General features: G+C 39.8%; 1 protein-coding gene across 7 annotated transcripts in view; it reads left to right on the forward strand.

Moving 5' to 3' along the window:
• The first annotated feature begins 2,157 nt into the window (after window positions 1-2,157).
• The window catches only part of LOC115439236 (NACHT, LRR and PYD domains-containing protein 3-like), a 28,196-nt gene continuing 16,449 nt past the window's right edge, over window positions 2,158-13,904 (forward strand). For 2 of the 7 annotated variants that reach the window (XM_030163043.1, XM_030163046.1), the window contains exons 1-8: window positions 2,158-2,567; window positions 3,403-3,540; window positions 7,744-7,833; window positions 8,221-8,307; window positions 10,220-10,309; window positions 12,072-12,161; window positions 12,666-12,752; window positions 13,757-13,846. In XM_030163043.1, the coding sequence (XP_030018903.1) occupies window positions 3,452-3,540; window positions 7,744-7,833; window positions 8,221-8,307; window positions 10,220-10,309; window positions 12,072-12,161; window positions 12,666-12,752; window positions 13,757-13,846 (623 nt within the window). In that variant the 5' untranslated portion in view covers window positions 2,158-2,567; window positions 3,403-3,451. The remainder of the gene's footprint in view (window positions 2,568-3,402; window positions 3,541-7,743; window positions 7,834-8,220; window positions 8,308-10,219; window positions 10,310-12,071; window positions 12,162-12,665; window positions 12,753-13,756; window positions 13,847-13,904) is intronic. The other 5 variants (XM_030163045.1, XM_030163044.1, XM_030163049.1 and 2 more) reach the window with 5 other exon arrangements.

The raw sequence follows: 13,904 nt of genomic DNA on the forward strand, positions 1-13,904 counted from the left end.
TTATGAGGAGAAAAAGTTTGAATTAAACAGCAGGGCAGATCAACACCTGACAAGATGCCTACTTGGTACGATAAGGTCACTGACCATTTTCTTAAAAAGGAACGGAGGGACGAATTTATGTTTAAATAACTTGACAAATTTTTTGATGTAAGCCGACAATGAGCTTCCTCTGTCTGAAAGACCAGCAGCTGCCACTGAAAAACACTGGGGTAAGGTTAGGCTAACCCTAACAGTAGAGTAGAGGGTAAGGGTAAGGTTAGGTCTAAGGTTAGTCTAACAGTAGAGTAGGATCTGAGAAACGTTGACAAAGGGAGAAATCACTGGGTCAGAGCATCTTCACTTCTTGTTGTTTATTCCCAGTGTAAAGTAGTTAGTACCAACCAAAACTGGTCTAAAAATCAACCAATCTCAACCGACCAGAATCTCTTGGAGCAGAGCATGATGACCACCTGTCTGAAACTGGGTAGGTTCACCTTTTTCCACAGCTCTGACCAAGTCCTGAGAGGTTTTTCAGGAAGTGGATCATGTGAAAACTCAAGAGTCTGTTATCCCTGAGATGAAGGAAACTCAGGGTTTTCCATTCCAGACATAGAGGTAAGTCAAAGTCTGACTCTGTCACCATGGTAACTGACTCCCAGTACTTTTATTATTATTTTTCTCATACATTACTCTAATTTACAAGTGTGTATTTGTGTCTGTCTGTGCAATAAGTGTTTTATATGTTTTAGCTGTGTTTCTGTTTTGTTTTTGTCTTGTTATTTCCATGTCTTTTTTTAACTCTGTGACTCAAGGAAACGCACAAGAATTCCAGTGTACCTATACTGTATCTGTGCAGATGGCAAATAAAGTCTATTCTATTCTATTCTATTCTATTCTATTCTATTCTATTCTATTCTATTCTATTCTATTCTATTCCATTCTCTGTGAACAGAACCTGTTCACTGGCAGCTTTTCTACAGAAACCCTGAGGTTCACCTGACTCCACCCACATCACATACACTGTTAGACATGCGTTGTCCGAACAAACACCATCCCATAGATTTAGAAACACATAGAAGTGTGTGTGTGTGCGTGTGTGTGTGTACTTACATTTAATATAGGTACTTGTGTCCTGGTTGGTGACAGGTCCAGAGGACCTCCTTCTAGGGATTCCTTGGACCACAGGTCAGCTCAGGGTTAGGGTTAGGGTAAACCAGGGGCGGAGTGGACCCCTTCTTCAGCCTGGGAGTTTCCTGCCCAAACCGGCCCACTTTTTCCATGGAGGAGGAATTTGAAATAATGAAACAGCAGCTAGCTCTGAGAATGCTTTTGTGTTGTTTATAAGTTCAGGTATATGTTGGTACATTAACAGAAAACACTTCACTTTAACAATATGTTTAATTCAACTTTAAATCAGATACAGATTTATTAGGTAAAAATATGATGAAGATGAAAATGTATTTACCTTTGTACAGGAGCAATAAATTGAAATTAAATGCACCAGGTTTACACTAAACTCTTCAGTAGCTTCAACCCTAACCCTAAAAAGCTCAGGTTAGGGTACTTTTGGATTTCTATAAGAGCTTGGGTTAGAGTACTTCAGCTCAGGTTAGAGTACTTCAGTAGGACTTAGGGACTCTGGGGGTTTATTGTGGGATCAGATGCGTTTGTGTGAATGGATGCAGGAGTATGTTATTACCTCCGCCAAGGAGGTTATGTTTTTGCCAGGGTTTGTCTGTTTGTCTGTCCATTAGTGTGCAACATAACTCAAAAAGTTATGGACAGATTTTGATGAAATTTTCAGGGTTTGTTGGAAATGGGCCCCCCCGTGGGCCCCCCCACCCCCGATCACCACCAAAATGTAATCATTTCTTCCTTATCCCATTTCCAACAAACCCTGAAAATTTCATCCAAATCTGTCCATAACTTTTTGAGTTATGTTGCACACTAACGGACAGACAAACAAACAAACCCTGGCAAAAACATAACCTCCTTGGCGTGGGGGGGGGGGTTATTACCTATAATTTATTATTGATATTAAGGGGATTAAGAATGTTAATCTACTGTCTGACCCTAAAAGAGAAGAAAACTTCTGTTGTTGTTAATGTTTACTTCGATGTCCGTTAGTTTCAGTTTCATTTCTGAGTTTTGGCGCATGCGCAGTTTGCGCACTACGCGTCCGAGTCTCGGGTCTTTAAATGTAGGTTTGTCGTAAGTTTCTGTAAATCTGTGTCTGATTTCCTCTGTAATCCTCTTCTTTTCTATCACCTGTATCATGTGATGGTGAAATCATTTTCAGTGGGAGCTGACTGGGTTGGTCCGTGGGTCCGTGGGGTTAAACCGGGTCAGACAGGTCTGTACGCAGATCCAGGAAGAGGACCAACAGCCTGAGCTGAGTGGATCTGAAAACTGAGGTAAACATTCACCAGTCTAACACTGGTGTCAGCTGTGTAAGGCCAGACATGGACTGAGCTAAGCCGAACCCGGACCCTGAGCCAAAGACCAGGACCACAGAAGAACCCGGACCCTGAGCCAAAGACCAGGACCACAGAAGAACCCGGACCATGAGAAAACACCTCCACCAGTAGGTTAGTTGGTTTAAAGTTCTGATGTCCACACATCTGTTAGGGTTAGGGTCATCACACAACTGTATTTACATCCAATCTACAGGGTGTCCCATAAGTCTCCATACATAGGAAAAATAAACGTTTCTTGACATAAACCATTTTTATTTATATAATATGCTCTATATGACTGCCATTTTGTCGGGAACACATTTCAATGCGTGTTCTCCACTGCTGAAGAACTATAAAGAAGAAATATAAAGAAATACATGTTAGAACCATATATGTATGGAATGTATTATGTCTCCTATGTATGGAGACTTATGGGACACCCTGTATATATGAACAGCAGAAAAAACAGATGAAGGGTGGAAGTTAATGTCAGATAAAAGGTGGTAGTTAGTGTCAGATAAAAGGTGGTAGTTATTGTCAGATAAAAGGTGGTAGTTATTGTCAGATAAAAGGTGGTAGTTATTGTCAGATAAAAGGTGGTAGTTATTGTCAGATAAAAGGTGGTAGTTAGTGTCAGATAAAAGGTGGTAATTAGTGTCAGATAAAAGGTGGTAGTTAGTGTCAGATAAAAGGTTAGAGTTAGTGGGATACTTCTTCACTTTGAGATGAGCTGAAAGTGACATTTTTAAAGATGTCATTTTAAGGCAGAAGGTCATTTCGCTGAACTTTTAAAAATTAAAATTAAATAAATGAATAATACAAGGAAATGGGCATTAGGGTGGGCTTTGGTTTCCCAACAGTTGATGTCGGTCTTTGTCTTTTGTGACATGATCAAATGCACTGCTGCATGTGTTCTAATGTGGGGTTTAAAGGTGTGATGTATGAAACCTGAACTTCTTCTTTCTAGTTCATCCAGGGCTCAGAGGTGAACCCCCTTTCCCCTCCACCCCTCCACCATGGAGAAGAGGGCTGAACACACAGAGGAGGGGCTCTCATCCTCCCAAAGCATTGTGGGGAGGGATGATGGGTACCACGCAGCGGAAAGGTCAGTAGGAAAACATAGATGATGACACATCCAGGTGTATTTAAATCCAATGGTTCGACAGTTTTCTATTTGTGACCAACTAGCGCTGCTTCTACTGGACTTTAGAACGGTTCTGAAACCACAGTTACATCCTAATTGTCAGATACTCAGGAACCACAAAATGTGAAGTTTGGAGAATATAGTTTTATATTTACATTTATGCATTTGGCAGATGCTTTTTTCCAAAGCGACTTACAGGGGAAAACCAAAATAAAAAATAAAATAAAATGAAATTTAAGAATATAAATTTATAAATAAATTTAAGAATTCAAGAATAGAGGGTATGCACATGATGTCACCATTAGCGGAAGTCACTGCGGTTATGCCCACTGAGTGGCAGAGAGGGTGACAGCGTTGGCTTCAGTACTGTCTAAACTGATGAACAATATTTAAATAAATATAAATATAAAAAATGGGGAAGAGCAGTTGTGAGATTGATTGTATGAACAGGTTTGAAAAGCAGTCGGAGCTATCGTTTTACAGACATCGAAAGACAAAGAAAAGAGAAGTAGATGGAGCTATAAATCCAGGAAACCAAACCTAGATCTGTGGATCCTGTTTGGTGTCAGCTAACATTAATTTATGCTGTATTTTTGGGTCAAATCATACCTTAAATTATGTATTGTTTTGGCTAACGTTACTTCTTAGTAAAGCTCTTGGTTTCATGATCAGATCTTTCATGGTTTTTGTCTTCATTTTGTGATTGTGAACCTTGTGCTCCTACATGATTAGTAAACTAACTGAAACTGAGGCTAACCTAGTTTTTCAAATACGGGGGAACTGGAGAATAAAGCTATGACGGAGTATTAGGACCACGTGAGAAAACAAAAACACTTGTCACTACGAGTATAAAGTCATAAAATATCAATATAAAACCCGTAATTTTATGAGAATAAAGTCAAATACAAAAAGAATCACAATGTTGAGAATAAAGTTGTAGCTATAAAAAAACTCATAATTTAACAAAAATGTCATTCGTTTATGAGATTAAAGTTGTCAAATTCCGACAATAAAGCCATAATATTACCAGAATAATGTGGTAATTTAAAAACAGGTGGTATAAATCTCCTAATTTCCCAGAATCCAGTGGTGCCCTGCTGGTCCACAGCAGTAGTATCTGTGTTGTATAAAGTACTTGATCTGAACTAGACTCAGTAAATCTCCTCAGTCCCAGTAGATCATGCATATATTCACTGGGGTCAGTACATGGTCTACTGGAAATGCACTTTGGATCAGCTGGTTCTGGGTCCTAGTTTTGGACCCTGGTTGTCAGTGATGATGAAACCATGTATATTTGTTTCAGGTAAACATGTCAGTGTTCATGGACCACTTGTTCTTCAGTAGCTCGTACGGATCCATGTCCAGTCCAGTTGTCCTTCATTTAATTTCATATTTCACATTTTCCCGCTCTGGCTGTGTTTACTGCTATACTCCGTCATGTTGAGCAAGTTGGTTTTTGACACTCAGTCTGACTTAGAGGGGCATGACCTGGGGGGAAGTGACATGTGCATAGCCTCTATAGATTAAAGACATAAATTTAGCTGTACAATTAAAAACAGTATTGTACAGAAGATTAAAAAAGCTGAATAATATACTAAAATACAAGAACAGATTAAGAAGACATAAAACAACTGTACAATTAAAACAGTGAAATAAAAATACCAAGTGAAACAACAGAATAAACATAATAATACATTTAAAATGGAATGTTTGAAAGTGCTAGGACAGGAGGTACTCTTGGAAGAGCTGGGTTATCAGGAGCTTCTTGCAGATAGGCAGGGACGCCCCTTAATCTAGACATAAAACAAAACATTGCAAATTTCAGGGTCAGCTCCTCAGAGAAAAGTCCCAAAAAGAACCTCTGCCTTTTCCTTTTATTTTCAGATTGTGTTTGTTTGACCTTTTAAGTCAAACTCATTCTAGTTGATGTTCCACATTCTGCCCAATATGATCTGAAGTCCAGTCAAATAATTACAGAATAACCTATAAACAATGACAACTCCAAACATTTCTCTATGTTCTAGAGTCAAAACAAGTAAAAAAAAAAAAAAAAAAAACATGATGGAAATGTTTGCATCTACACAGTATCCTCTAAAGAAATGTGAATAATATAATCTTCCATGAACAACCTAACATTTCTTTAGAAATATAAGTGCAAATTTAACAGTATTCTGCCTCAGGTTATCATTTACGCATGTACATTATAATGTACAGATCACAGTGGATCTACAAACACACAACATTTAAGAACAGGCAGAATATTGGTCCAATTACACTGATTTATAGAAAGGCATTTCATTTTTTTTTTCATATTTGTTCAAGTTATTGGCAGCTCTTTGTTTCGGTTTGTTTATATGTCACAGTTATGAACTAAGACTTTATCTTCAGCAGGTTAAACAGGATCCTGGGCCAACAGCACAAACACACACCAGAAATTAATAGAAAGAGTTTGATTCTCTTTTCAGTTATGCAGTTAAACAGTGGCCTTTTTAGTCAGGGAAGTGGCAGTAAAACAAACGAACAAACAAAAGAAACCCCACTTAAAACCAGATAACCACAGTCTAAGAGAAAATTAGAGTAAGGTAAATAGTGACCTCTACAGACTGTGGTTCATCCATACGAGGGGGGGCTGAAAAGTTCATAGCCTGACTAAGAAGGAGTTATTCCACAGCAATGAAACTTGGCATACATTAAATTCCACCTCTCCTGATACTAACTGCATGGTTTCCTTCCAGATAAACCCACATTGGATAAATAATTTAGGACTTTGAAAAGTAGTACTACAGACATTTGGTGAACCATCCGTGGCACCATGGTCTTATCAAATGTCTGCAGAAAAAGGGCTTAGCCCCCAAGGACATTCATGCTGACATAGTTGCTATAGGTGATGATGCTCCAGCTTTATTAGCTGTGCAAACTGGGAAGAGGAATTCAAGAGGGGTAGGGAGAACAAGGGAGGGGTGAAAAGCAAACATTTTCGTGAAATGTCTGTAGTACTACTTTTCAAAGTCCTAAATTATTTATCTAATGTGGGTTTATCTGGAAGGAAACCATGCAGTTAGTATCAGGAAAGGTTGAATTTAATGTATGCAAGTTTCATTGCTGTGGAATAACTCCTTCTTAGTCAGACTATGAACTTTTCAGCCCCCCCTTGTACATCAAAATTCAGTGTAGGGCCATGGAGGCCAGGCACGAGTCCAGTAGACCAAACGCACATGTTTCCCATGGTCAACCAACGGCCTTGAATGCATCTTCCCTCTCACTCCGGTGTCCCCTGCCTTTGTCTGTGAGGTGAAGCTGTGGTACAAACAAAATGCCATTAGTGACTGACCATAAGACAAAGGCAACACTCCGCATCCGTCCAATCCAATGCCGACATTCCTTTAACTTATCCATATCAGGCATGTCAGTCACAAAGGCGTCCTCGATCCGCACAGTCGCAGTTTCATCATTCGGAGGTTCACGCCAGCACCTGGCAGCTGCAGCAGCAATACCACCATATGATATTATATGGATGAAACAAACATGACGTGGAAACGGCTGGAACTCCGCTTCCCACAATGCACGTCGTGACAAAACTCCTAAGATCCCCGAGTTCCCTTCCAGCTCTGTTTGTGAACACATGGTTTGTTTATGGTGGATGGCACTAAGAAACTGTTCACCGTGAGGGAAGAGATTCAAGTGAGTAATGACAGATTAAGACTTACAGATTCATGAAACTGAGGATATGACTGAGGTTTGACGCATTTGATGAAAAATTGGTGATGAAAGTCTCCCACACCTTTAACAGATAACAAATCTCTAGAGATAATAGAAAATCCTTGTGTGTGTACCCCGCTTCAGTCATGTGCCTTTGTGTCCTTAAGAAACCTCACCCACCTTGCCTCCAGTGTCACTCACACTGGTGAAGTGTGAGTGGGAGGGGCCATTTGGTGCAAATTGGAAGCCACACTTCTGTCATCCTGACCCCACCCCCCCACTGCCCTAGGGCAGCTGTGGATACAGATGTAGGTTACTATCACCAGAGTGTGAATGTGAGACTGAATGAATGATGGATCAATAATGTAAAGGGTCCCTTGAAGCTCCATAGAAGCCTAATCCATAATTATTATAATACCAATGCAGTATCTGGTGTAAGGTCTAACCATAACTCTAACCCACCAGGGTCCAGCAGAGACCACGTTCCCCTGTACAGAGCTGTGTGTCCTTGAAGAGCGACCAGTCCATGGATCCTAAGTTCCTTTTCAAACACAGGTAGGACTGTGTTCTACGTTTACCGTCATCAATCACCTGAAATGGAAAAACAAACACAAATAGCACGCAATAGCACGTTTCATCTATTCAAATAATCATTGAAATTAATCAAAGTACATAACTGATAGATTAATCAATTCCAAAAAACATCGGTAGCTGTAGCTCTACATAAGACTAAAAGTAAAGACTAGAATAAAACTGTTAAAATGAACACACATCAGAACCCAGTGACAAATCCTTCTGATATTTGCATTTGTACATTTGCTTGATTTCTAAATGACATGTTATTGCACTGACTCTAGTGTTTAGGGTTAGTGGTTAGTGTTAGTGATGTATAGTTTATAGATTGTGTTGTTGGTATGAATGCAGTGTGTGCCATATTTCCAGGGATTCCAGGACCCTGCAGAGGTCTCAGAGCTGGGAGTCTCTGAAGAGTGACTGGTCCATGGAGCCTCCGTTCCATTTCAAACACAGGTAGGACAACATTCACAAAAGGTTGGAATCGTATCTGGCAGCACAACTAAGACCTTCAATTTGTTAATGCTCTCTGTCATACAAAGCAGGTTGGAAGGACATAGAAGGTACATCAGTGGAAGGAATATCTATAATATCTGTGTTTATGGATAAAGAATTACAAAATGAGTTAAAGGTACCAGGGGATTCAATGTTACACACAATGCTGGATTCCTGGAAAAAGATAATTAAAATCTGTCAAATAGATAACCAGATAAAAATACTTAGGTGTTGCGCCTTTTACTCAACATTTAAATCAAACAAGAGTGATGGGAGATTCAAAAGATGGATCAGGAAAGGACTGACCACATATGACTCATTCATGCAGAGAGGGGTGTTTCAGAGTTTTGAAGAACTTCAGAGATCTCATAAGTTGGAAAAGGATGACGTCTACAGGTACCTGCAGGTTAGACCTTATTTTCACCAGAATCTAGGAGATACCTGGGAATCAGCTGATCTTAGTTTCTTTAATATGTTTTTATCCTTGTTGAAATCTGATTCATGCACCAAAGTTGTTTCCAGGTTATACAATGGTATTCTGCCGTCTAAGAAGGGTGATACAGACCACATTAGAAAAAAGTGGGAGAAAGAAGGAAATCTAGTTATATCAGCTGAAAGATGAGAAAAGATCCTCAAACTACAATGGATGACCTCAAGGTCCAACAATTGGAGGGAATTCTGTTGGAAAAGTGTTAGATTTTTTGTAACTCCTGCCCAGAAAAAACATCAGGGCAGCGGAGACACCTGTTGGAGACTCTGTGGGACAAAGAACACCAATTTTTTGGAGTTGACCAGTGATCAAACCATTTTGGGAACAGCTGTGTGATCATTTAAATAACATCTTTATGGAAAAAATTCCTTGTAAATGTGAAGCCCTATGCTTAGGAAATATTTCATGTGAGACCTGGACTCTGAAGGATAAAAAACTGTTGTTAATGATTTTGGCAGCGAGTAAAAAGATTATCAGTAGAAAATGGTTAAAGCCTGAAGCACCCACAACAGAAGAATGGATCGACATCGTACAGGACATTTAGATTCTGGAGAAGTTGACATTTTGTTTTAAGGGTCAAAAGGAATCTTTTTTCACAATTTGGTCAAAATGGACTAACTCTGTTAAATTTGTAATGGATGTGAAATGAATACATCGGTGATATGAATACGTTTACATGTGAAACATTTTTGTTTAGATAGATGTAAACATACACACCTTAAATTGTCTTGTCTTATCGATGAAGTAGTGGAGTAAGCCCTCTCCTCCAGCCCACTTTTCTTTTATTTATTTTATATGTTCTTTACATGACAAAAAATCTTGGATAAGGATTTTTTCATTTGATGTGTAGAAATTAAACTGTGCCTGTAACAGAAGTTTTGTAACGTGCTTTTCCAAATAAACAAAGAATTAAAAAAAAAAAAAAAAAAAAAAGGTTGGAATCTACAACCCAGGACCCAGGATCTGGGCTGTCATTTCTTTGTGTGTTTATATAATTATTTAATTTAGTTTGATTTAATATAATTTGATTAATATGAACATCACAAGTACATTGAGGGTGAAGGTTAGTGATGTATAGCGGTTAGGGTTAGTGGTGACATCGTTAAATGTCCTGACAAGTATTTTCATCCACAATTTTTTTTTTCACTTCCTTGCCTGCTACCCACCTGCATTTTGTTTGGTTTTACCCGGGTCTGTACCCACAAAAATAACCGTTTGGAGGGACCATTTGGTGTAAATTGGCAGCCCCACTTCTGTCATCCTGCCCCCCCCCCCCCCCCCCCCCCCCCACTGCCCCAGGGCAGCTGTGGATACAGATGTAGTTTACCACCACCAGAGTGTGAATGTTAGACTGAATGAATGACCATAACTCTAACCCACCAGGGTCCAGCAGAGACCACGTTCCCCTGTACAGAGCTGTGTGTCCTTGAAGAGCGACCAGTCCATGGAGCCTCCGTTACTTTTCAAAGACAGGTAGGACTGTGTTCTACGTTTACCATCATCAACCACCTGAAATATAAAACCAAACACAAATAGCACACAAAAACAGAATAGAATCACATTAGAAACACTAGAGCTACACAAATGCACACAACTGTTGTGGTTGTTGTTTCAGCTGGTTCTGGAATTGTCAGTTTCAGATGGTTTTATTATTTTGTTTCATCTATTCAAATAATCATTGAAACGAAGCAAAGTACATAACTGATAAATTAATCCAGTGGTTCCCAACCTTTTTTGGCTCCTGACCCCATTTTAACATCACAAATTTCTGGTGACCTCAGACATTCAAAACTGAGACTTTTTTTTGCTAAAATTTATTTGTTTTTGATCATGTAATAGTTTGCTATACTATGTTGTAAATAAATGTTAATTTTAGAGGACATTTAGTCTATATAATGTATATTTTTATGGACTGGGGCAGTAAATCCAGGTGTAGATTACTGCACAAAGGGAGAATTTGATTTTCCTTGGTCAGGATGTATACAGTCAGTCCAGCTTGGATTTACAAGGCTGACAATTAATACTGAACAAACAAGAACTCAAACTATGAATTATGAAAGAGCTGCAGCATCTGAAACTGACCACAATGAACATTTGACAGATAAACAGAACCACAGTGCTGCAGTTTCAGACTCACCGTTTTTCATGTCTTTTTTGTGTTATGATTGTCTCTCTCAACTCACCGTACGTTTTTTATTAGTAAGTTTTTACAAATTTTTATCAATTACTAGAAATTTCAGGCGATTCCATTCGAATTCCAGGCGACCCCACATGGGGTCTTGACCCCAAAGTTGAAAAACACTGGATTAATCAATTACAAAAATAACTAAGACTGTTAAAATGAACACACATCAGAACCCAGTGACAAATCCTTCTGATATTTGCATTTATACATTTGTTTGATTTCTAAATGACATGTTATTGCACTGACTCTAGTGTTTAGTGTTCGTGGTGTCTTCATGTGTGGGCTCTGTAACAGATAACAGATCTCTTCAGATTTAGAAAATCCTTATGTGTGTACCCCACTTTAGTCATGTGCCTTTGTGTCCTTAAGAAAGCTCACCCACCTTGCCTCCCGTGTCACTCACACTGGTGAAGTGTGAGTGGGAGGGGCCATTTGGTGCAAATTGGAAGCCACACTTCTGTCATCCTGACCCCACCCCCCACTGCCCCAGGGCAGCTGTGGATACAGATGTAGTTTACCACCACCAGAGTGTGAATGTGAGACTGAATGAATGATGGATCAATAATGTAAAGGGTCCCTTGAAGCTCCATAGAAGCCTAATCCATAATTATTACTAGAAGCACTCGGAGAGCGCAGACCTCCGCCAAGGCTGATCAGTGGCCCCCCCCGTGGGCCCCCCCACGCCAAGGAGGTTATGTTTTTGCCAGGGTTTCTTTGTTTGTCTGTCTGTCTGTTTGTCTGTCCGTTAGTGTGCAACATAACTCAAAAAGTTATGGACAGATTTTGATGAAATTTTCTGGTCTGCGCCCCCCCTGTGGGCCCCCCGATCCCCACCAAAATTTAATCATTTCTTCCTTATCCCATTTCCAACAAACCCTGAAAATTTCATCAAAATCTGTCCATAACTTTTTGAGTTATGTTGCACACTAACGGACAGACAAACAGACAAACAAACAAACAAACCCTGGCAAAAACATAACCTCCTTGGCGGAGGTAATAATACCAATGCGGTATCTGGTGTAAGGTCTAACCATAACTCTAACCCACCAGGGTCCAGCAGAGACCACGTTCCCCTGTACAGAGCTGTGTGTCCTTGAAGAGCGACCAGTCCATGGATCCTAAGTTCCTTTTCAAACACAGGTAGGACTGTGTTCTACGTTTACCATCGTCAATCACCTGAAATGTAAAAACAAACACAAATAGTACGCAAAGACAGAATAGAATCACATTAAAAACACTAGAGCTACATAAATGCACACAACTGTTGTGGTCGTTATTTCAGCTGGTTCTGGAATTGTCAGTTTCAGATGGTTTTATTATTTTGTTTCATCTATTCAAATAATCATTGAAATTAATCAAAGTACATAATTGATAGATTAATCAATTCCAAAAATCATCGGTAGCTGTAGCTCTACATAAGACTAAAAGTAAAGACTAGACTAAAACTGTTAAAATGAACACACATCAGAGCCCAGTTACAAATCCTTCTGATATTTGCATTTGTACATTTGTTTGATTTCTAAATCACATGTTTTTGCACTGACTCTAGTGTTTAGGGTTAGTGGTGTATAGTGGTTAGTGTTAGTGATGTATAGTTTATAGATTGTGTTGTTGGTATGAATGCAGTGTGTGCCATACTTACAGGGATTCCAGGACCCTGCAGAGGTCTCAGAGCTGGGAGTCTCTGAAGAGTGACTGGTCCATGGAGCCTCCGTTCCATTTCAAACACAGGTAGGACAACATTCACAAAAGGTTGGAATCTAAAGCTCAGACCCAGGACCCAGGACCTGGGCTGTCATTTCTTTGTGTGTTTATATAAGTAATTATTTAATTTAGTTTGATTTAAGTGAACTTGATTAATATGGACATCACAAGTACATTGAGGTTGAGGGTTTGTGGTGTATACTGGTTAGGGTTAGTGGTGACATCATTAAATGTCCTGAAAATTATTTTCATTCACAAATTTTTATTTTTTCACTTCCTTGCCTGCTACCCACCTGCATTTCGTTTAATTTTACCCGGGCCTGTACCCAAAAAATTCTTTTCTTTTTTGTTTTTTTTTTTACCCGTCCCCGGATGTTTTTGCAGGTTACCCTAGCTTTTTTTTTTTTGGGGGGGGGGTACCCAACCCGATTCAGGACTCTGTTCCCCAGTAATGCTATGTTTCTTCTTCTTCGTTTTTTGTTGGATCACGTTTAATCATGCAAGATTTCTGGCTTGGAGGACTAGATTCTAGATGGGTGGTGGGACAGAATGGTTATGTGTGTGGTGTGGTGTGTTTAGATTGTCAGACCACACCACACAGTACCATCACAACTGTTCAATGCCTGATTTTTTGTCTTTGTGCATGCGGTCTGGAACAGATAACAGATCTCTTCAGATGTAGAAAATCCTTGTGTGTGTACCCCGCTTTAGTCATGTGCCTTTGTGTCCTTAAGAAAGCTCACCCACCTTGCCTCCAGTGTCACTCACACTGGTGAAGTGTGAGTGGGAGGGACCATTTGGTGCAAACTGGAAGCCACATGCCTGTCATCCTGACCCCACCCCCCCCTGCCCCAGGGCAGCTGTGGATACAGATGTAGTTTACCACCACCAGAGTGTGAATGTGAGACTGAATGAATGATGGATCAATAATGTAAAGGGTCCCTTGAAGCTCCATAGAAGCCTAATCCATAATTATTATAATACCAATGCAGTATCTGGTGTAAGGTCTAACCCTAAGTCTAACCCACCAGGGTCCAGCAGAGACCACGTTCCCCTGTACAGAGCTGTGTGTCCTTGAAGAGCGACCAGTCCATGGATCCTAAGTTCCTTTTCAAACACAGGTAGGACTGTGTTCTACGTTTACCGTCATCAATCACCTGAAATGGAAAACCAAACACA

Source organism: Sphaeramia orbicularis, chromosome 19, assembly GCF_902148855.1.
Source record: "Sphaeramia orbicularis chromosome 19, fSphaOr1.1, whole genome shotgun sequence".
Lineage (NCBI taxonomy): Eukaryota > Metazoa > Chordata > Actinopteri > Kurtiformes > Apogonidae > Sphaeramia > Sphaeramia orbicularis.